A 25383-nucleotide genomic window follows, 5' to 3' on the forward strand; every position below is an offset into this window, starting at 1 on the left:
TTATTTCTTTCATTCTTCACCCTCGTCCACTTACGGTTCTTAGTCCTTCTATTCTTCTTCTTCTGCCCCGTGGGAGTAAAGCCTTCCCCATTCGTGTCGGGTTTTCCAATCTCGGGTTGACAATCCTCGCAGAACCAAAGAACGTCCCCATGGAAAACTACGGTCTCTAGGCAATAACTGAAAAACAGATAAAAAAAAATGAGGCCGACATTCCAAATTTTTAACAGCGAACATTCTCTTGCATGCATGCATACGAGAATGCACATGTATCATTACGTGATGTAATTATAGAGGGTGTGAGGGGCGAACTTACCGGTGGACAGCGTATGCCTTACGATCGTTACGGTAGATCAAAGTCTCCTCAAAACCAGTATCTCCACATTGGAGGCGGACAATCGCCCGCATGAACATAAAATCGGGGTAGACCTCAAACCTTATTTGGATTTTTAGGCATTTAAAAATGTACGGCCTTTAAAACCGATCAACCTAATTCTCACAAAATGGAAACCAAAATTGTGATGGTTGTGAAAAACAGCGATAATGAATGAACCTTTACGAGAAATTAACGATGAAAAGTCTAGGACGGCCAGAGTATGCGTACCATTTCCTTAGCCGGATTCACCGCCACGAACGTAGAATCCCCGTCCTGGCCGTGGCGGGAGGGGTACTCGCCACGCTCGGCGGGTCGGTCTTGTTGGACGAGAGAATCCATCCTGTCCTTCCTTTTTTTCACGAAGCACTTAAGAATGAGAGAAAAATAACCGGGACTAACTTCGTTTTTGCGCTCCAACTTTGAATTCCTTCCCGTCCAATTTATATTGCGAGATTTGGGGGAGGCCCTCCCGGCTTTGCAGCCCGTATTTGGGGGAGGGCCCCCCCGGCCGCGGCTCCCTGCGGGACCCGTGGGGTCTTGCGCAGGGAGCCGCGGCCGGGGGGCCCTCCCCAAATACGGGCGAGAGAGAGAGAGAGAGAGAGAGAGAGAGAGTGAGAGTGAGAGTGAGAGGTCATGTCACTTCAAATTTGAGAGAGTGAGAGAGAGAGAGAGAGTGAGAGGGAGAGGTCATGTTACATTATTGGCACGGAACCGAGTACGTGGTTTGGGGGGCCTCCCTCAACCAAGTACGTTGCGGTGCCAATAATGGCACCGCATGAAAAAAAATAAAGAAAAAAAAGCAGTGCGTTGCGGTGCCAATAATGGCACTGCAGACTTATGGGAGGCCCGCCCTACACCTTATTGTGTGCGGACGTAGCTTCTATTGCGTCTGCACACGGGGCGTTGCGGCGCCATTCACGGGTTTGATTAATTTAGTTTGAATTATTCTCTTTTTGCATTTGAAAAGTTCATGATGCCCAAGTTTTTTGGCTCCATACGAGGTGGGAAGGGATACTCCGACGACGTGTATGTGTGCAATTACATGTAGTAATTATATGTGCACAAAGTAGGAAACTATTGGCCGTAGATTAATTAAGTAATTATATGTACACATAAATGATGAAATATCGCGCAATTGAGATATGGTAATGTCACAAAAAAAAAATTACATATGTAATATAAAAATCAACTAAAAAAATGAACGTAATAAATATGATCGTTGAGCGGTATTATAACATTACAAAAGTGTCAGCAAACTATTTTACATAATTGGCACAACCGGCATCTAATCCCGGGCCGATCTGTGCGCACATGTTTGCCTGTTGTGCCCTGATTTCCCGCAATTCGTGCAATGGTTACGCGAATCGCCATCGCTCGGGGTTCTCCAGTCCATCTCATTACGTATCCGAGATGCACGAGGCCTTCCTTTCTTCCTAATACGCCTTGGATCCGGAACTAATGGCAACTCATTAGCTTTATCCCGGTAGTCATGATGCCCTAACGGATGAAACATGTACCGATAGCATCGAAGGGTTTTGTCCAACGTATAGCATTCATCTACGAACCCAGTGTAATCAATTGCATGTAGTTGGCATACTGCAATTACGTGGGAACAAGGAATTTTCAACTGTTCAAATTTCCCACATGTGCATGTTCGCTCGTGTAGATGCACTTTGTATTTGTTGCCCCCAGATCCTCTAGTTCTATGACGTGCAGTTTTCACTTCGTAAATCCCTCTTTCAGAGTCGAAACATCTTACCCGATGCCTCTTTGCCTTTTCGCTATTTTTGTGGAGCGTTTCACCCGCAATTTGCGTAAATTGCCATTGGTTGGCCTTCTGCATTGTGTACATCGTTCTCCTCGTGTCAAAATAATGAGACAACTGGTAAAATATCTTTTCCACCATGGCTGTTATTGGCAAACCACGAACGGGTTTCAGCATCCCGTTGACCGATTCAACCAAATTTGTGGTCATCGACCCATATCTCTTCCCTCCATCATAAGCCTTTGTCCATTTCTCCCTTGGAATCTGATCACACCATTCCTTTGTGGGTTGATCGACCTCCCTAATTCGGCTCATGATGAAATCGAACTTCCGTCGTTGATTCGCGTAAGCTGCACATTACAACAATAATCGGTACAATACATTATAGTAAAATTTTGTAAAAAGTTTTGAGGTGGGAATTCACAAAATTTAACATTTACCTGCCATTTGAACATGTTTTATCCCGTCGGCATTTTTGAAATATTTTTTGTAGTTGCTGACAATATGAAGAATGCAATATCTATGGTGGGCATGTGGAGGACGCCACCGTGCTGTCTGCATTGCTTGTTGAATCCCGATATGTCTGTCTGATATCACACAAATATCATCCCTTACGGTGACATATCTCCGCAGCATATTCATAAACCACCGCCAGTTGTCAACATTTTCCCTATCAACCACAGCAAATGCCAATGGGAAATTATGATTATTCCCATCAAGTGAGGCCGCACAAAGGAGCGTTCCTCGGTATTTTCCATACAAGAAAGTACCGTCGACAAATATAACAGGCCGACAACTTTTGAAACCTTCAATTGTTTGCCTAAAAGTCCAAAACATGCGGTCGAAAACCGTGCGGCTCTCATCCTCGGCCATGCGTTCCTCGATCACGAAATGAGAACCTGGATTCTCTTTCATCATTGCGTTCATGTACCTCATCAACTTACCATATGACTCATCCCATCCGCCAAATTCTTTGGCAATCGCCAATTGTTTGGCATTCCAGATTTTACGGTAAGTAGGTTGGAAGTTAAGCTTGTCTTGAATCTCCGCCATGATCGCCTTGATTTTGATATCCGGTTGGGCGGAGACCATTTGTTGGATGAAGCTGCATATGTACATTTGATCGAGGTGCGGATGATCTGCAGATGCATGTATATTCTTGCATGTATGTGGGCCATTATACTTACTTATTTTCCAAAACATGCCACCCACTTTTGTGATCGCGCGGAGCCTCCGGCCACATGGTCCATTCGGATTACCACACTTGATGACATATTCTCTCTTCTTCGTGGTATCATAGTAAAACCTATGATTTCTTCTCATTGAGTACTCCTTGGCGACTAGTCGTACCGCATCCCGTGATGGAAAAAGTCGCCCAACAGCAAATTCTTTCGACGGATCAAATACCGTGCCGCCCGGCTTTGCTCTTGTATCGTCTTGCATCATATCAAAATCGATCTCCGAGTAGGGCGGTGGATGTACCAATGGCTGAATGGGGTTACTATCTTGCGTGTTATAGTAACTCTCCATATTGGCAGATTCAACGGCTTCAACATCACTATCATCACTGTCCATCCAACTATCATCGTCTTCATCGCTAGCCTCATCATGGTCATTATCATCATTATCACCATCATCATCATTATTATGGTTATTATCATCGGACTCACCCGGTCGATTACGCACAATGACATCTTGTCCCGCTTGTTCTTCTTCTTCTGCTCCTTCTTGTTCTTCTTCTTCTCCTTCTTGTTCTTCTTCTTCTGCTCCTTCTTGTTCTTCTTCTTCTTCACAAACATTGGACCATTCCCCCGTATGATAATCATGTATCACCTGGTGTTCATCTACAATGACATAAAACACTAGAAACCCCATTTCAATGATCTGATTGGCAAATTGCTGGATCATCCGAACAGTATTATCATCACGCACGTCCATTATATCATACACGACAAACCCTTGTGTGACATTTAGGCATCTATAGATGATGCTATGAATATACTGATTTCCGGTAATATTCAACGCGCTCTCAATCGTAGCACGTAATGCATCTAATGTCCATATGTTTGCAAACGCGAACCGGATGGATTCTCCGCCTTCGTAATCAGCTCCATAATCTTTTTGCACTATTCTACCTCCCCAAGGCAAAATCGCAACAGATATAGACGCCATTACGCTAAAGAAATTATAAATTATTTGGCGGCTACATTTTACGAAACATTACAACAACCAATATATCAAATGAAATAAACATCCTTCTATAGCCATAAAAATTCTGCTAAAGAAATGTTTACAAAATTAAAATTCAATGAATTTTAAATATTGTAATTATTTCACGTATAAATAACAATCCAAAAAAATAAATCTATACTTGAGAAACTGTAAAAAATAGGTACAACAAAATTAACCTCGAAATATCGATGGAGAGCACGTGCCGAATGAATATTTCTTAACTCCCAAGACAATGCACCGAGCAACAACGTTGGCTTGGGACAAAATCACAACTTCTGGGGAAAAAAATTTCAGAAATTAATTTCAATATGACGTAGATATTAATAAAAAATATAAAAAACACACACTGTAATATACACTTACTGAAGCAACAGAGAGGGCAAAAATTTCTAAGCCCGGGCAACCGAGAGGGTGTTAGTGTGAAATAGAGGAAGTGCGAGAATTGAAACACGAGAAAGGAAAAGTGCAAGAGTGATATGAGAATGCGAGAGTAAGAGAAAGGGGAGCTTTAGTCGTGCTTTAAACACGATCGAAGAGAGGCTGTAGCACCCGTGAAGGAGGTAGGACGGCAATAATGACGTTGCAAAAATAGGGGGTGGGAGGCACCCCTCCTACGGCCACAATAATGGCGCAGGGGAGGGCCCCCCATTTCCGGCGCTATTAGCGCCGGAAATGGGGGCCCTCCCCACTCCCTAGGGCCGCAGCCCATGCTTGCGCCCTGGGGGCCCTCCCCTCCCTACCCCTGCAGCGCCATAATGGCGCTGCGGGGGATGGGGTGGCCGGCCCCCCCCCTCCTGCCCGCTGCTGCGCCGCCTTGGGCGCCGGAGCGCGAGGCCCCGCTCGGCAGCCATTATGGCGCCGCAGAGGTAGGGGGAGGGCCCCCCTAGGCTGCAGCATGGCGCGCAGCCCTAGGGAGTGGGTTGCCCCCCACCCCCTAATCTTGCGGCGCCAATAATGGCGCTGCAGGCCATAAGGGGAGGGGGCTGCCCCTCCACATGAGCTGCAGCGCCAATAATGGTACTGCGGCCATGGGGGGCGTCTGCGGCGCCTTCACGGGCGTTGCAGAGTGTCTTTCAGCTCTGCTTTTTTAAGTAGAGGCGAGTGCTCTCATTTCTCATCATCGACTATATTTCTTCGATTGATTACTCAACTCTCGTGCTCTTCCTCGATTACTTACTGAAGTTACGAAATTTTAGCATTCTTCACAATTACGTTGAAATGGCACGGAGGAGTCACATTCAGCCGGGGCCCGAGAATGATTCACTACTTAGTGGACGGGCGCGACACGGATCACAAGCTTTATGGGACACCGAGGTAATTGCGGAATTTAGCATGTTAACTGTCATTTGTCACGACATTATGAAAATAGTCACTAATAGTTGATGTGACAATTTTGCGGATACCCGCAACCTGCAGGTTCTTAGATGTCAAAGAGCGGCGCAACACGTAGGTGAACTTGATCCGTGAATACTCCCTTATCCGCAAGATTCGGGATTTTACGGTGTTTATAAAATGGGGTTTGTCCGGCTTGATTGGCATTTGATTACGGCATTGGTCGAGCGATGGAGGCCCGAGACCCATACTTTTCATATCTTTGGAAGGTGAAGTTACGATCACGGCTGCAGGACATTGCGATGATTACGGGGCTTCCTATCGAGGGACTTGTACATTCTTGGCCCTCCGATTGGAATTGGGGCAATCTATGTGATCATCCGCTTGGTGCTCGGCCACCTCAATCGCGCGGCACACAAATAAATTTAAGATGGTTGAGTGAAAACTTTCACCATCTTCCGGAAGATGCCGATGAGGACACTGTACTATATCATGCTAGGGCATTCGTTCTTCGCTTGATTGGAGGATATATTTTCGCGGACAAATCGGGTGCTCGAGTTAGTTTGCTATTTCTCCCACTATTAACGAACATCGAGGCCCCTACACAGTACGGTTGGGGTTCAGAAGCACTAGCATGGTTGTATCGGGAGCTATGCCGTGCAACCGATCCAAACGCGAGGCAAATGGGCGGTGCCCTACATGTACTCCAGATTTGGGTGTGGGAACGTTTCAAATGTGTCTCCCCTGGTCCGACTTCCATTGCTCCTTTCCCGGATGCACCTTTCGGTAGTCGGTATGTCATGTATTGCCTTTTTTCATTTCGTGCGTCATTAATTTTTTTGCAGCGCGTATAGTACATGAAATCTAAAGTCGTATGTTTCTCAAGCTTGAGTCGAGGCCGAACTACAACCGACGTCCCCACGCATCTTGTGACACATCTGCGCTACCAATTTGATCGAATGGGGACCGATGATGTAAGTAATGATAGCAACGAGTGGGTTTAATATAATGTTAATCTTTAAATTTAGCTTTGGTGTAATTTGATATATTTCATTACGATAACGGATTATTTGGGAGCCGTATGACGAAATTGAAGAAGATGTACCAGATTCTTGCTTTCACGGACAAAACTATTGGAGGGCGAAAGTCCCACTCATCCGTCCTTTGGATAGTTGAGTGGCACTATCCGCACCGTGTACTTCGGCGGTTTCGGTTGCGGCAGCCAATACCTAAGAATCCTCACGATCATAGTGCCTTGCATGGTCTTGATAACACGCCACCCAAGGACCGATTGGGAGAATAAGCACGGACGGTGGATCGATTTGTGGAAAGGACGTGTCGAACGTATAGTGCGGGGTAGACATTCAACGGAAACACTCCACTTTCATTCCGGATATATGGAGTGGTTTCGTCGACATACAAGGAAGTTGATTTCTGTTGCGGGAGCTGCAATGGGTTCAACGGTTCGTGCATTTTAATTTCAATTTATTTCACTACTTATTTTAAGTAACATAAATTATTGATATATTGATAACTTTTGTTAATTTTAATATCATTACTAGGGTGACGGGGTTGAGCAGATCGTACATATCATGGATTCGGTCGGTCCATCTCCTCAGGCTTGGGAAAAAGTAAGGACAATAGCTAGGGCAATGTTATATGCCCGGAATGAGGAACGGCGGCTAACAATGATGCCAGCACCTCAACCAGCAACTACGGCAACACCCGTTGGGCCGGACGAGGAGGATGACCCCCCCGAGACTGTTCACCCAACCCGGAGAAGTCCTCGAGCTGATACATATGATGATGTCGTCCCGTATTCCATGGAATATCATACAACGGATTTTGCTCCCGAGTTCACTCCGGGGTTCAGCCAACATTTCGATGCGGGGTTCACCCGGTTCGCCGGAACATTTGATGATCAACATCCGTGAGACTCGGCTAGTTCTCCTTCGAGTATGGACCCGATTTCTCTCATTCTTATCCAGTCCCTCCTACGGAAGGGTATGACATATTTTCACAAGATATGCCTTCGTCATCGAGACATCCTACTCGGTCGGACCCTCGTTCTCGTCGGTATGACACTAGGCTTCCCGATCAACGGAGACAACCTCATTGCGGAACAGGAGGTCATGTAGGAAGACGACATCGTTAGTACATGTAATTGCAATTAACTTGATATCTATTATGAAGATTTCGTGTTTTTGTATATCTTATGCAATTATATGTCGTGTTTCGACACGTATCCATTTTTATTTATTTGAAGAAAACACCAAAAAATTAAAAATAAAAAACCACGGAAACGGTGCCCATGGTAACACAAATACACAATTTTTTTGTTCATCACTAAAACCTTAAAAATTGACCTACCACCAAAAACCGTAAACCCTGTGCATCAAAAGGGGATGGTGGAAGAAAAGCATTAGATGGAGCAATTTTAAAACACTAATCTCCATTCAAGAAGATCATATAATTATTCAAGAAGATCATATGATTATTGGAGAAGCTACTTTTCTACGTTTCTCCCCGGTTTAAACACACGTCAGAAGTTTTCCAACATGCAAATTTCATGTTCACTTTTACCCTGGCAAAAGTACACTTTTAGTGTCATAGTTGTGTATGAAGATTACTTTAGTGCAAAAAATTTCAAACGGATTACTTTAATACTAAGTCGGAGACAACGGTTTGGTACCTCCGGCAAAAAATTTTCGGTCAAAATTAATACGTGGCTTGAGCATTTTCTCCTTTTAAATTTCATCCAAAAGGAGCTTTTGGTGATCAAGTTAGTAAATCTTGTGGAAAATTATGTGAATTCTGTCATCAGATTGTCTCGCGATGAATTGTGAGGACTATAAAGAAGTGACAGTATTTTAATGACTCAAGTGTAGTTGTAATTTTCGTTTTGTCACTTGATTAATGGTGAATCATGTGCTGCTCCTCATGGAGTATGTGTCGCCAATCGGATCGCGTAAATCCAATGTCCAATATATTTTCTTGTTTTTTTATTATTGTGTTCGATTGCTTTTTTTTTTTTTCCTTTTTTTGAAACAACCGTATGAATAGCTTCAAATTAACTTGATCAGCGGAAAAAGAAATGAACTCTCATTTTTGCAGAGATATTATCAGTCCGTATTTCCTTTAAAGTAGTATATATATATATATATAGGGGGTCAACCCTCAAAAGATTCTATGCATGTTTCTATCCAAGATGAAATCACCGATCCAACTACCCCGGCGAAGTCAAATTCCTATTTTGTTTCCCAATCAATGTTCGAGATAATTTTGATGAAATGTCCTGATACAATTTATCCTTAAAAAAAATTATGAATCCGGTCGATTCGTTCTCTCATAATTATTCCAAAAAGAGCTAAAGACAACATATCGTGCAGCCACATATATGAGCTCAACTTGCATCTTTCCAGCAACTTCATAGGATGAATGCTTTGACCAATAAAAATAATAAATTAAAAAAACCAATCGATCCCTTAAAAAAAATATAATGCCTACTCATATAAACATTGGTAGATGATAGTTCAAAGTAACTTACAAAATGCATAGAGAGTGTACAGATATACTAAGTAACTTACTAGAGCAAAGAGGGAAAATCCTTAGCCGGAAAGTTACAACCGTCAAGTTACGCCGCACCATCTTGTGTCCAGTGCTTCTTGTGAATTGGTATCACAATTTGCATACAAATAATTTTGACTCATCATCAATATATTTGCAAGTAACGCTCTCTTATATTTGATTCAACGATAACAATTGCAGCTAGCCATTTCAAGTACGCGAAACACGGGGTTGGCGCTCCGGACCGGGACAAACTCACATACAGCTACGATTGGATCGAGGGCGACGCCTTGATGAACATATTCGAGAAGATCTCGTATGACATCGAGATCGAGGCCAACCCCGAGGGAGGGTCCATATGCAAGAACAGAAGCAAGTACTACGCCACTGGTAACATTCGGTTCACTGAGGAGCAAATCAACGAAGGCAAGGAGAAGGTCTTGGGCTTGTTCAACACTCTTGAGGGTTATCTCTAGGCCAACCGTAATGCTTGCTAAGAATGTCAAACGTATGAGGTGATCACCGTCTATTACCACAAGATTGTCGATCTTATCATGATGTCTCTCCTAAAGGGTGTGTGTCTCTTCATGGTTGTTCATTTTTAATCTTGGGTTTATATTCAGATTAAGGAGCCTCGGGCCCGCCCTGTAGCAAGTCTCCGAGATCGTTCCGTTGTTTTCAGTATTTTGAGAATGGTGTGATGTCAATAAATAAATACGAAGGAAATCCTCTTTCTATTTTCTTAGTATGCGCGTAATTTATTATTCCTTAATTTGATACGTGAAAACTAAGGAGGGAAAACGTCAACCGTCAAAAAGCAACATGCTCTTTATTTCTAAAATAATTGGTGTCCGTACTATCATTATTTGGATAGTATATGACACCTCAACTAACAATTTATTCTACAAAAGAATAAATCGTTAAGTACTTAGCTTACAAAGAACCGACTAGGTGTTTGAGGTCCCGTATGCTCGATACTTAAAACTCCAATTCGTTTGCACCTTCTTAATTACAATGTACTGAATAATCGTTATCAATTTCGTGATCAACCCAATTTGCCTACTTAATTAATTATGATTAATACATACTCTTCCAACAACTCTGTCATTTGGATCAAATGAAATTAGCGCATGCCATGCGAAGTCAATCCAATTATAGGCAATATGAAAATGATAGGAGTGTAGTGTTGTACATTTTACAATCTAATTCGTCCACAATTTGTAAAATGAAAACCCATTGACCATTTAGCCGATGCCTTTTTCTTCCCCAACCTTGACCGCTTTCATGTGTCGGATAAATTATTTCCTAATCATTCACTCTATAATACAAGTCCTGTTTCTACCATTGAACGAATCCAAATATATAATTATTTATGATTTCTTTTATTTCGTGAAGCCGGTCGGCACTTATAGTGCCGAACGGATCGCCGATCGGCACTAATATCGCCGAGCGGCGATCCGTTCGGCACTATAAGTGCCGAGCGGATGGCGGGCCATGACTCGCCCCGCCGCTCGGCAGTGTGACTGCCGAGCCGGGTGTCGCTCGGCATTATGACTGCCGAGCGACACCTGATTTGGTAAATAAAAAAAGTCAACCCCCGATTTGGTAATTATTTTGTTTTTTACACCTGGTTTGGAAAAAAGCCCACAAATGACCGTCTCCGTCCGTCGTGAAGTTGAAATTGGCACAGGCGGTCCCCTGCAACAGCACCGACGAACTAAACCCCAGCCTCATCGACTTGAGGTCGAACCGCAACAGGTTGTCCTCCATCCGGTGCCCTCCAATCGCAATCGCGGCCCGCGCCTCGGCCCCGCCGTCCACGAGTCCCAGGCACCACACATCCGTCTCCTTCCTCTTGATCCTCACCATTGAATTCGCCCCCAGCACGCTCCGTAACACATCCTCGCTCTGCATCACCGGGTCGATCGCCGGCACGGCCGGGCCTGCGCGGGTGCCGGCCACATATGTGGCAGAGTAACACAAGCTGAACGGCTTCACCGGCTGTGTCCCGGTGAGGTTGAATGCGGTGGAGGCCTCCTGTTCGAACGCCTCGGCGACGCCCCTGTAGATGGAGGTCCGGAGTGCGGTGTACGGCGGGACGGTGCCGATCAATGTCCCGCCGTAACCGCTCTCCGGGTCAATCGCCAGCAGAGTGGCGTTCGGCGGTACGGCCTTCCCGTTGACCACGACAGCTGTCACGCCGACGTAGTACTCGGCCGCCGGGCGCCGCGCGTATGTGATCACGGTGTCTCCCGGTGGGTTCGGGAGGATCGGCGTATAAGTGAGGCCCTTGGAGAGGTCTATCCCGGGGATGAAGTTGTACGGCCCGGCCGTGCCCACGAAGGTCACGCCGGAGGCTGTTCGCGAACCAGACAGGCACAACGCAAAGCACCGCGGCGGGGACGGGGCCTCGGTGACCTGCACGGGAAGGGAGACATTGGAGAACCCGAGTGCGGCGAGGCCGGAGGTCCCCTTTGGGAATTGGGCGAGCAGGTCGGGCTTGGCGCGGGAGAAGGGGAAGTCGGGAATGACGTCCACGCGCCCGAGGCTCGACCCGTCGGTGGAAGGGAGGCCGAGGGCGTCGAGAAGGGCGTTCTCAAGGCCCACCTTCCCGGTGAGGGGGTTCTCGGGGAAGTACTCGCAGGTGTCGTTGGAGCAGGTGGGGCCCGGTGGGCGGTCGTAGCGGTAGCCGCAGGCGAGGGAGTCGAGGGGGATGCAGACGGAGAAGTTGCAAGGGATGTGGCGGTAGGTGGCGGAGGAGTAGCCGCCGGAGTAGCGATCGACCCGGGAGAAGCGGCCGCCGAGGTGGAGGAGGAGGTCGAGGCGTTGGGGAGGGGTCCTCGGGTAAATGGAGAGGGTGTACCGGAGGGTTGTGTGGTCCTTTTGGATTGGCGAGAGTAAGAGCAAGGACCGCAGCGCCGGCGGAGGCGGCGCCACGGTGAAGAGCGAGAGTGTTGGAGGAGGAGCGAGAGAGATGATGGGGAGGAGGAAGAGGGCGAGGACGTGGAGTGGCATTGTGCTCGTGGGGTTGGGAGTGGGGTTCGATGGGGTGAGTTTTTGTCTGTGAGAGGAAAAGCGTTCCATTGAAAGAGCATGATGCCATGCGCGAAATGCCGAAGTCCACTTCATTGTGCGCCGCACTGACCCACCGGATCGGCAACATGATCGGGATCTTTATCTCTGGCTTTGGACTTTCGGATCGAATCGCCTAGTTGTGGCATGAATTCTTTGACCAAGCACGAGGGCACAACCATAAAAGTCACTCACTTGAATCGCCGGTCCGATGTGTACCCGGGGGCGATAATGCATTCGATGTTCATGCTCGACCGCTCGACGTGCTGTATCCATGAAGAATCGAGTCCATGCGCATGTCAAAGAGATAGATTGTGTAAATAGAAGGACGATCGCACCCATTGAGTTGGGGAGAAGACTGCCCTGTTTTATTTTGAGCCGTGTTTCCTCGATTCTTGGTCGGAGGAAATTTTATACACCGGCCACATTATGTTTGTTTAGTTAATTTGTATGTAGGTGATATAGAGCTAATTAGATACACGAATAGAGGGAAATATAACCTTTCAATTTTTCAATTGTAACCCTACCTGTAAGTTGTAATGGAAGTCGTGTGTTTCTTCCTATCTCTAGTTAGAGGGAACAATTTTTCATTTGGCGGATTACGTATATTCACGTGATCCAAACGTGAAACTTAACTAAACATAAATGTAACTATATCGATTTTTATGGCTGACCTATCATCCCAACCGTTTTCTCCAATCAAGGATGGGAAAAAAGCCCACCGACAATTGAAGTTCCAATTCAAGATTTTCTTTTAAATTTTAGTATTTTTACTAGGGTTAATGAAGTAGTACGTTGTATTTTTCTCCGACCAATATTCTGATTGGTGAGTGATGGATTGTGGACATCAATAAGTGTCAAAGCAGTCATAAACCTATTACATTGGTGCCATTCGGTCCTAAACCTTTTGCGTTTGTGCCAATTCAATTTTAAACCTTTTTTTTTTGTACCAATTCAGTTCTAAATTTCTTGCATTGATATCAATTAAGTCAATCCGATCAATTTTAGCTTGAAATCCCTAACGTGGACGTCGATTATCCTACGTGGTATGACCGACGTTGATGTGAACATTTCTTAATATTATTTTAATATTTTTAAGCATTTTTTGATTTTTTTAAAATATTTTGAAAAATATAATTAATTTTTTTAAAAAAATATTAAAATGGTATAAAAAATGTTCACGTCGGCGCCAGCCATGTCATGTAAGACAATCGATATCCACGTCAATGATTTCTAATGAAATTGATCGAATTGACTTAATTGGCATTATACAAAATATTTAGGATTGAAGTGGCACAAATGCAAAAGGTTTATGACTAAATTGACACTAATGCAAAATATTTAGAACTGAATTGTTACCAAAAAAAGGTTTAAGACTGAATTGACACTAATGCAATACGTTACAAATACCACAGAAAACCCTAAACCTAACAAATTTACTCCAGACTATTTTTTTGACCTAAAAAAACTCTAAACTTGTACACTTGTAACAAATTTACCATAACTAATACACGTGTGATAAATTTACCCTCCATTAATTTTTGTTAATATAACCATCAAATTGCTAGGTTATATGACACATGATAGTTGATATGAGTACTAATTTAGGATTTTTACCCTTTGTTTGTCATATGTGTATCAATTTGGGATTGTTCGTGGTACTAACCCAATTTAACGGGAGGTAACTTTCTTACATGTGTACCAGTTTGGAGTTTTCATTGTCAAAAATATTAGTTTATGGTAAATTTATCACAAATGTATCGAATTAGGGTTTTTCCCGATAAAAAAAATAGTTTATGGTAAATTTGTCACAAATATACTAGTTTGGGATTTTTTTATGATAAAAAAATCATTTGGAGTATATTTATCATATGCGTATTAGTTTGGAATTTTTTGCGATATTCTTAAGCCTAGGTAAAATTAACTAATTATAAATGTACGGGATATTCATGGCTATAACCAACAATTAAAATGGTGATCGGCGGTTCTCTGATCAAAATTCGAGGAAAACATCATCCATTGCGAAATCAATTGAGTAAAAATTTGAATGATATCAATGATTGTACTCTATTAATCAAAAGGGTGAAGGGATGGCCATAATTAACCCTGACAGCAGTTCCGTCGTCCGAGACATGCATTGTTTATTTATCTATCTCAAACCGGCCATGTACATGGGACATTTATTGAGACTACTACTACTGAAATTGTATTGGAACATTATAATAAATTAGGTTTGTCGCGACCTAAAAATTAGTTTTTTTCAGGTTAACGGATTATTAGGTTAATTAGATTAACTAACCTAATTCGGACTCTCCCAAGTCCTACCGAATCGCAACTTAAGTTCAATTACACGTCAAGATTTTAAATTGGAGCCGCCACTAATCTTTTATGGTAGGTAGATTAGAAACCTAAATAAAGTATTCGGGGAGAAAATATTTTATTTCATACGAACCGGAGATTAAATGGATTCGGGGACTTGGTTACATTAACTTTACAATTAATGCCCTTTCGGTACCCGATTTTCATGAAAAAACCTTAGTTTGATGATTTGAATTAAATTTTTTTTTTTGGGTTTTCTTTTATTAAATGCAATGCTAATGCAATCTACCTATATGACATGTGAGATGAAATAACATGGCAAAAATACGTGACATGGCATAATGACGTGGCAAATATGCATGACAAGGAAAATATAATAATGCAAACTAAACTATAATGCTATGCAACGTGAATGGTATTTTTTGGTATATTTTTGTGTATTTTCGGATTCATGAAAAAATAAAGGTAAAAACTACCCTAACGTGAAGTAACATCTAATTTAACTTAAGAAATTGATTTCTCAAAGTCCTAATTTTATTAGACATTATTTTCATGCAAGAAGTGAAGAGAAATGTGATTTAGCTTAAGAAAACGTGACATCTTTTTTGGGATTTTTTAGGAAATTATTTAAACCATGAAAACAGTGAATTTGAACAAAAATAAACAATATTGCCCATAAAACACCTTTAAATCCGAAATTCCGATTTTTATTCACAACATCCCCCGATATTAGGGTTAGCGAGTGAATATAGTATAGAATTACCGTCGTCCATATATACATAGGGCAAACCTTGAAATTCTATTTAGGAATTAGCGATCCGCTCCTCGAGATCGAGGATTTGATATCTAATTCACACGTACGGGCACGATCGTACTTCGAGATCAAAGTCATATGTTGCCTTTAATGTACGTTTTCCGAGGGACAAAGCACAATTGGGGAGCATGTGTTATGGGCAAGTTTGTTTAAAGATGTGCAAACTTTATAACAGTAAAAAAAAACAAACAACACGAAAAAAATAAAGTAAAAATAAGTCCATTGAGCTTGAATTTTTGAAAATTCAAAGAGGGGTGGCCGAAATTGTGAAGTGAGAGCCCACCTTTCCTCATCGAAAATTCATTCAATTTTAATTTTAGAAAATTATCTTTGAGGATCGGAAAAATTAATTTTCAGATAATTCTCAAAAAAATTGGGCAAATATTCAATGAGCTCAAACTTTATCTCTAACAATCAAGTGTCATAACAAAAAAAAAATCACAAGATGAAACTTGTTCGACCAATAGATAAATATCCGCAATAAATCACATGTTAGAGATAATTCTTAAGATCGGAGAGCACATCCGTAGCACATGAGATAATCTCAAACAACTACGAGATAATATAATCCAAACGAACGTGATGGCTCAAGGCAAGAATTATCTCTATTACACATAACAAATCTGATCATGAGGATATATGCACGCCAAGAATCTGTTTTACCAAAGTTTTGTCTCTTTTTTTTGTGTTGGGCCGATTGAATAGCTTATTATTTGGAGGAAAGACATATTTTCAAGTTCAATCTATTACCCATAGAATTCAATTCATGGATCAATTCGTCTAAAGAAAACAAACAGGTTCTTGTATAAAAAAAAAATCAATTTCCGGTTCAAGCAAGAATTCAATAAAAAGGTTTAATTTTTCCTTTGCTTTAATTGCAAATCACACGTGTTCAAAGGGATCCAAGAATGACAATGCAAATTTCCAAGCAAATATGCATAGATTAGCAATTAAAAGTCCAGAAAAATTACCTCTTTAGCAAATTTTCAGCAAACTTTCAAACTAGGATCCATGCCCAAAGACTTGTGCTTTTGAGTCCGATTCACCACCAATATATTTCAAACAATCAGATCTGGACAGCAGCGAAGAGATTGAGCGGCAACCGTGGTCTGGCGTTTTTTATCAAACAGAAATTTCTGGTTTCACCGGAACCGAATGGCAATGGTTGGAGACTTCGGGGATAAGCGGCCAATACGCAGAAGGGCTGTTGGTCGGCGAGGATCGTGGTTGTTTCACAACGGAAGAGAGGTCGGTAGCGATGCGTTGGCGAAAAGAGGAGAGATCGAAGAGCCCAAATCTAGCTCGAATCGAAGAGGATTGTCTCGATCGGTGGGGGAGACAATCAAACTCTTAGATTTTCTCACGTTATGCTAGCTCTACGTGTGCTAAAAAATAATAAGAATCCCCCCCTTAAACCCTTGTACGAACATTATCTTATATAGGTCGGCTCACTGACTTCCTCTCGAAGGCTTCGAATATTTTCTTTCCTTTCTTCCATGATCGTGCAAATATTCCAACCTATCTCTTCATTCTCTTGGTTTCCTGTTTTGCCTCCTCTAGCCATTAAGTCACGTGTATAGGCCTCCGTTTTTCTGCATGAATTGCTGAAAATATAGTCAATTGCTTGCCCTCACCAAAAATTCAGCGAAGATATAAATCTTTTGTCGCTTTACACGCCAATAACCCAATATTTATTCAGCCCATATTTCCTTTTGTCTCATCAAAGAATATATTTGTCTCACCTTTCCTTTTCTTGGCCGAATATATGTTATTTGTATATGATTCAATGAAGATTTGCAATATAACCTTTGGCCATGAGAGAAAAGCAACTGGTTAGGCCACATTTCCAATTCATGTGGGCTACATCCACTTAATTAAATTAAGAACATATAATCAAATTCAATCGATCGCCGCCGATCCAATAAAGTGAGGATTAATGCAAATGATCCCTATTGCTAGTGAAAATCTCATGATGGATTCGGCCCATTGCCTATCAAATCAAGTCAATCTCGCACCGCCGATGCAGATAAATGCTAATGCAAATGCGTGAACATAAAATTGAGAAACATTAAATATGTTATGCATGAAAATTATTTTTGGCGAGAACTAAAGTTAATTCTCGAAATATGATTGATTTAAGGAAAACGAAAATTTAGGTGTCAACAAGGTTGATATCATGAAAAATCCTAAACTGATACACTTTGAATAAATATGCCCCAAACTATTTTTTTACCGTAAAATAGTTTGGGGTATATTTGTCATGGATATCATTGGCCTTGGTGCACTTGAGTTGAGGCACAAATCGAAAGGCTTCACCTTCTTCGAACGTGATATCCGTCGTGTCGACGATGCAAAGAGCCTGAGGATGGGCCATATCACGTGGCTCCAGCGCATTGTGTACGGAACCACCGTGCTTAGCTTGATCCCACCGTGGCCAAGAGGGTCGAACTCTAGCACGCGCCGCAAGAACGAAGCCGGCTCACCGTTGATGCAGATGGATCGGACGTCAATGCAGTAGTCGAGATTGTTCTTGGTCACGGGGTTCTTTAGCAATGAAGTGAAGGAGAGGAACTGTGTTACATCTCTACCCGGCGGCGGAAGCAAGTAAAGCGTCTCGTCTCAGAAAAAGCTTGCTCCCGGGGATGAAGAACTGCTCGGCAAGCAAATTGCGAACCGCTTGCTGACCGTGGTGGCTCCTATAGCCTTCTTGAATCGTGAGGGAAGAGAGAACGAACTGCACGAGAGGCTTGCCATTCCTGAAGATCCAGACGGGAAAGAACGAAACAACGATTCTGGAGCGCATGCGAGAAGGACGCCATTCGCGAAAATATTTGCTTTCCGGACACGGCCATCCGCCGAAGGAATCACCACGTCGTGGGCTGACAGATTCGATAACACACATGACTTGGGTTCGATGCTGTCACCGTACATGCGCATTATCGATCACCGGAGCTCGAGTTACTCTTACCATCGATTTGGAGCCTACTCGGATGAGCACAAGACTCGGGGATGAGGCCGGTGGCGTATTGCGGCGACGCATTGACGGGAGGCACGGGGAAGGAGAGGATCTTGCGGGTTGCAGTGACGTCATGAAAACGGGGACAAGAGGTCGACGACGAAGCCGCCGTCGTTCGGGCCGAGGGTGATGGAGTAGAGAGAAGTGGACGGGTCAAATGGGTGACGTTGGTGCCCGGTTGAGTTTGAGGATGAGCTAATTCACTAGGGTTTTGAGCGGTACCAATGGAGCGTTGACTTTAAACAAGTGTGAAGTTAAATTTCCACCTCGGGGTAGCCGGATTCATGCGAGTTTAGTCTAGCACGGACAAGATCTATAAATTTAAACGATTGTAATCTACAAAAAATAAAAAATAAAAAAAATCCCACGTTGTGTGTCGTTTATATGAGCAGTTTATTTGCCCTTATTAAATTGTAATAGATGCGGGACATGGAGAATTTATGTTACGCCAACTTGTATGGCCAATATTAACCCTTAGCTAGTAATAGTGCTTAGGGATACTAACATTTGGATAACCATGGGGATCCTTCAATAATATTATTACTCATTAAGTATCCAAAGTGATGTGACTTAATATTTTTGAGTGTTAGAGATATGACCCAACTTGCAGTTTGTCGTACCATTTAACATATCAATTTGATAGACCAATCCCGGTATACGTAACATTGCCCCAAGAACTGTCTCGGATCTTTTTATTAAGTGAATTGACCATACAGCCAGAGGTACTTCATTGACTAGGAATAGTGTTCAGTCTATAAATTCACCCGAAATCTCCCCCCTCGTAAGTGGGAAGCATGGGTGGAATCTTGATAAACCACATACAATCATCTTTAACCAAGTTCTCATGATAAAAGCATGATTCCAATACTCGTGGTTCCAAATCGGGAGAGTTGTCCCAAAAAAAAAAAAAAAAAGCTAAACATATTGTGCGGTGGAAAATTCGGTTCCAAACTTTTTGAACGTGTTAATTTAGTTACAAATCTTTTGACAATTCGTCAATTCAGTCCTAAACATTTTGATTGTGCCAATTTTGTCCTTAACATTTCGAATATTTGTTGATTTAGTCCTAAACATTTTAATGAATTACCAATGTAGTTATTATGGCTAATTTTGACCGGAAATTACCGACGTGGCGGTTTAGTCGGTCTTAACCGTCTTACATGGCTTAACCGCGCACTAACGTGAACATTTTTTTTTTTTTAAGTTTCCTAAGCTTGTATTTGAATTTTTTTATTTTCTTTCCCTTTCCTTTTTTTTTTTTCCACCTTAAGAGTCACCCTCGGGATCAAGAGGCTGATCGTTCGATCGATATCTACACACGGAAGCAATAACATATAATTGCATTGACACATGAAGTTCTAATCCAAGCCCAAGCCCAAGCCCAAGCCCAAGACCATGTTCAAGCCCAAACCTTAACTAAGTCTCTGAGACCCGCCTTCCTCTCGCTCTCTCTCTCCCTCCCGCGGCTAGTGAGTAGAGAAACTAGTGAGTAATCCCTAAGTCATTGTCTTGCTCGCGAACAGGCGACCATGAAGCTCGTCAGGTTTTTGATGAAGTTGAACAACGAGACTGTCTCCATCGAGCTCAAGAACGGGACCGTCGTTCATGGCACCATCACAGGTCTATTCTCTCTCTCTCTCTCGATCGACTTTTTCCCCGTATAGTTCAAGACATAGCTCTGCATTCAGAGAGAAAGCCTAAAGAAGTGTTTAACTTGCGTCACTAGAGGGAAGAAGCGAAACAATTTGTAATTCACATTAACTTAGACGTATCAGCAAGTAGGTTCGGGTACTTCCTAGGAACAGTGCGCCGATGGTGTGAATGGGGGTGAGGGTGACTGTTAAAGTTGCAGGGTTTAGTTCTTCCTTCTGTGGAAGAGGTCCTCAGTGGCCTTTGAATTGCATTCACAAGCGACCGGTTCATGTCTTTACGTTTGAAGGGAGTGTCATGGATAGGTTGAGTTTTTTCCCAATTTCCTACCAGCAAGATATAGCACGTGCTATTTTTGGCTACAGCTACACTAGCTACTGCTCGTTCCAAGGAAATGGAAAAATGCTCTTTTCATGTTCTTTATGTTGCTTCGCTTCCTCTTGCAACATATTTCTCCCTAATAATGACTCATGATGTGTGCCGTGCTGTCATGTTTTAGTGTTTAGAAAATGTATGCAAATGCTCATTGTTTAAGATCTCTGAGCCTTATGGAACAGTTTGTGTATGTGTAGGTGTTGCATTCAAGAGTTATCCTTTTCTTTCAGGCGTTTGTAAGTGAGTTGTCTTGTTGTTGTGTAATTGGATTTCTGGTACTAGTTGTTGCCATCCTGGATTCTGTGTATAGATTTGTAGGACGATTGGTCCAAAAAGCATGGATATGCTCGATTTGTCAATGTAGTAGTTCCAGTTTATATGGTCATATTTCAGCACGATTGCCCTGGGCGCAATTGGGTGAAATTCTTTTTCTACTTGATTTTGTGGATCAGAAAAGGCCCTCTCTGTGATGTTGGACGCCGATGATAATATGTCTTCATGGAACTTTAAGAAGCATGATAAACATACATCAAGACTACTGTTGGGTGTATAGGAACATGTCCATTCCTTTTTTGAGAATCCTACAACCAAGGATGCACATGTCCGTGCATGAATTATTATGGTTCACCATTTAGTACGCCAAATAAAATGGACTGCCATTTGGTTGCTTTACCTATGAGTCGAGTTGAAGATGTTAGAGTACTACTCCTTGGTAGTGAGACATGAAGTTATACAACTTCTTTGGCCTTGGGATCATTAGTATAGCGAAAGTTGTTTAAGTGGATGTGATCTCTGAGATATGTTAGTTCTCGATTAATTTCTATGGCACCTGGAAGAAATTTTATTGGGAATCATACAATCTCAGACTAAGAAACATTCCAGTTATTATCTCTTGCGGTGGTGTGATTGGTTGAATGCCTAGCTGGATGTTTGATGGAGGATACAATTTCGATGACCTCTACTCTACCTAAGTTAAGCTGGGGCTCCTTTCTTGCTGGACCTTTTCTCTAATTATCAAAACCTCAATATGTAATGGGGTGATGAAACAGGGGTACGTTGAAGTTAAAACCTCCATGTTTTAACCGAGCAAACTAAATTGACACTCTACAAAGTGAAAGGACCATAATTGAAAGGGAGTGGATTTGGCCAAAGAATTTGTTCATTTCGGTTATTAAGGTCTTTGTTTCATATGTTTCTACAAGGAGTTATGCTGGATGGTATTGGCTTAGATCACTCGAGCATGCTGAAGTTGTGGCATTTGTTTGAAGCATTACTGTTTCTGCTCCTCTAGATTGAAGAAGTTGATGAAATTTTGTAATGGTGATACTGTGTCATGCCTTAACTTCACTTGTTATCAAATGACTTAATTTCTTGTCGTTAATACTATTTGTCTTAAGTTCTTGTAGTTAACACTATTTGCTTCAAGAAGTATGCAATCGTGTACTGATGGTTGTATAGAAGTAAAGAGATTCGTCTTCAATAACGTCCTATTTGTCAATATTACTTGTAAAAAAGAACCTATATAGAAGTAAAGAGATTTGTCTTCAATAACGTCCTATTTGTGAATATTACTTGTAAAAAAGAACCTGCTTCTAAAAGTCATGAGATGCAAGACTGTTCTGACCAGAATACAGTGTTGTCTCGTCACAGGTGTTGATATCAGCATGAACACTCATCTGAAGACTGTGAAACTTACTCTGAAGGGGAAAAATCCTGTGACTCTTGATCACTTGAGTGTGAGGGGTAACAACATTCGCTACTACATCCTTCCTGACAGTTTGAATCTAGAGACCCTATTGGTAGAAGAGACACCAAGGGTCAAGCCCAAGAAGCCAACTGCAGGTATGTGAGCTACATTTTTAATTTGTTGAAATCATTCTTTACTTTATGTGCTTTAATCCTCCTTTCTTTTTACATTCTGCCATGTTATTAACCATTGTGCTGCTCGCTATGTCAGGGAGGGCTTTGGGACGTGGTCGAGGCCGAGGCCGAGGCCGTGGACGGGGGCGTGGACGTTAACTCGTCCCTGTGTGAGCAAGCAAATTGTGTTTACATTGCCTTAGTGGTTTGAAGGTATCTTGGTTGTTGATTTAGGGATGAAGAGTTTGGAGTTGAAATTCATTTCATTGCTCTACTTCATTGAAACTGTAGTCTCCCTCGAATGTGGATCTTAATATTCTGAAGCTTGTAATATAGAGTACTGTACTTAGTCTCTTTTGCGCAACAATTAGCTATGACAGACAAGGATTCTAAATCTGTTGCAGCTCGTTCTTCTTGTGCGCATGCCTCTCTCGCCAGATTGAAGTTTCCATATTAATGGTACAGTGAAGACAATTGGCTTAAGTGTTTTCTTGATTATGTTGCCTATACTGATAATGATAACGGTCTACAGGTCGATCATTTGGTCAATTACGAAGGCAGTGGGCATACTTCAGTCGGATGTTGAAACCTTGAATTTTTTAGGCGCAATATTGTAGCCACTGGTGAGGATTTTCAAAATTCTTCTTTTGTTTTCCGCAGCTAGATTGGTGAGTAGCCTAGCTGACTTAGATCCTTTTTTGGTTGCATAGATTAGGCTAGAGATCTCGGGTCCAATGGCTATGCAATTCCCACGGGGTTCAAAAGAATTCTTACTTGACTCTGGTTTGCATGGACCCAATACATCCAGATCGTTGAATACTGAGAAAATTCAGTTGATTTCCACTAGGTCCAGTGTCATGGTTTCTAATTCTTAGTCCTTCATTTCTCTATATTACCAAGCTGCATGTTAGTAGCTTCTGCCGACTTGTATCGTTTTCTTTCAGTATACGATAAAGGGCAATGAAATGAATAGTAGCTCACTGCAACTAGTTCATTAGACAAATCTAACAGAATATGGCCTCGCTAAAGTTTCCCCTTTTACTAAAATGGTGTGAAAAATTTCTTTATCATAAGATGGAGAAACATTGGTCGGTCCCCACCACTGCGTCATTTTCATAATTTGCATGCATGCGAGAGAGCTGTTGATGTAGATGCAAGCAACCTAGAAAGGACCGAGGGAGGAAAATCGTTCATGATCAGGTTGTTGGTGAGGAGTCAGTTCTAAGGGTCATGGCCGAAACAATCTTGAACTGGACAGATGATGTTTGGTTAGGTGGACTGTCTCTTGCATAAAATCAGAGGGGTTTGGAGGGACCTCCTCCTAGGATCTCCTCTCAATTGAAGTCCTCTAGCGTGTTGTGTTTGTGGATACAGTGTTAGCCAAAAAAAAAAGGGGAAAAAAATTAGAAAATGAAAGATCTCTAATTCTCTACATGACCTACAGGAGCAAAATAAATGTGAAAGAATGTTTGACTGCGTCTATAGGATCTATCAGTTTCATTCAATTTTTGAAAATGGAGGACTAATATATTTATATTCGTGGTATCTAGTTCAATGAAAATTCTGAATAGGAACCTCCTTCCCTTTGAGGGAAAATCTAATATGAACTCGGTATAGTTGTACCGCGATTCGATCGCTTGATCTGGCGAAGTCCCAGTTCTTCGAATGACTAAAATGTTAGGACAAGATTCTTCAGATTGAAGCCTCAAGGGAATAGCACATCTGAACCATCGAATGCTCATGGCCGAGACACGCTCCTTCCTTTTTCTTTATGTCATTTTTATCTCTGTCTCGCTCTCTTCTTCCCCTCTAGACTTGGACCATATGACCGAATGGTCGGCCGACTGCCGCGAAACAACCGCCGCTTGGCTGCAAGTTTCGTTCCATCGACAGTATCATCACTCTCGTTTAAATGCTGATTCTTGATCTTAACACGACACCCAAAGAATGAAATGGAACTGGGAAAAGGAATCCACCATCAGGATTAGCCTTGACGAGAGATTGAACTTACCAAAGAAAATTTTCCATTTCATTTTGGGAATTGTTAGAGATTCACGTCATGCATGTTTGAGAATATTGTGAGAGGAGAGAGAGGTTCTTCAGTTGATGTAGCGAGTGTTATGTATTTCTTTTAAAATCCCTCCAATCCGCCCAAATACATAGGGATTAATGTATTTAACAAATAAAATTTTCTCCTTCGCACTTATATCCCGATACTATTTTACATTTTCACCCTAAACCCTAAAACCTAAAGGTTTGCTTTATTATTATAGAGAGGGGTTTTTTTTTTTACCTCTAGATTCTAACCTTTTAAGGGCGATTACTACTCGTTTGTAAATTTCGCAAAACTCGCCATATTTATTTAACTTTAGACACTTAAAACTTCCGAGGATGTTCAAACTTTGAATCATATAGATTTTTCTCGCAACTCTTTTCTTTTTTCTTTTTTTTTCAAAATCGACACATAAACAATATACTTCAAATTGTAAAAAAAATTAGATGAAAAACTAGTATGTGAGATTAGCAATGGCATCGTACCACAAGACTTCGAGATTCACTTATTTGAAACGAGCTTCTTATCATAAGTGAAAAATGTAAAGGGAGAATCATTAATAAGGCTTTGTTTGTTTCACAAAAAATATTTATAAAGAAAGATTTTTCTTATTTTCTAGTATTTGAATCCCTTAGAAAAATGGGTCAAACTTAACAGGAAAATGATTTTCTCTCTAGAGAATCGAAAATCACTTTCTGAACTTGAACTAGAAACTCTGTGCATGGGTACAAAAACCCTAATGCTCATTCTCGAATCATAGGCAGCAGGGTCAAGTCCCCGGTGCCTTGGTCCATGTTCATCTAAGCTACATCCGAGACCTCGCCACGTCGAGGTCCATCAAGGCCGGTGAGACGCCAATAGTTGTGCTTGGGACGCCAAGCCCGGTAATATCGAGGCCGAGCCTTGGGTCCTTAGCACCTATGCTTGCATTCATTGAGGCTAATTTTTTTTAAAA

At 42.1% G+C, this 25383-nt stretch overlaps 2 protein-coding genes across 2 annotated transcripts; one reads left to right on the forward strand and one right to left on the reverse strand.

Moving 5' to 3' along the window:
- Positions 1-10158: 10158 nt before the first annotated feature.
- Positions 10159-12284, reverse strand: LOC115756937 (probable aspartic proteinase GIP1). The gene is made up of 2 exons (XM_048282016.1): positions 10897-12284; positions 10159-10171 (listed from the first exon to the last, which is right to left on the reverse strand). Exons 1-2 carry the CDS (start codon positions 12282-12284, stop codon positions 10159-10161), a joined length of 1401 nt encoding a protein of 466 aa, XP_048137973.1.
- A 7663-nt stretch (positions 12285-19947) lies between these two features.
- On the forward strand, positions 19948-22770 carry LOC115756965 (small nuclear ribonucleoprotein SmD1a). The gene is made up of 3 exons (XM_030696971.2): positions 19948-20110; positions 22166-22357; positions 22473-22770. The coding sequence occupies exons 1-3, from the start codon at positions 20020-20022 to the stop codon at positions 22532-22534; spliced, it is 345 nt and encodes a 114-aa protein (XP_030552831.1). The 5' UTR covers positions 19948-20019; the 3' UTR covers positions 22535-22770.
- Positions 22771-25383: the final 2613 nt, after the last annotated feature.

This window comes from Rhodamnia argentea, chromosome 1 (assembly GCF_020921035.1).
Source record: "Rhodamnia argentea isolate NSW1041297 chromosome 1, ASM2092103v1, whole genome shotgun sequence".
NCBI lineage: Eukaryota > Viridiplantae > Streptophyta > Magnoliopsida > Myrtales > Myrtaceae > Rhodamnia > Rhodamnia argentea.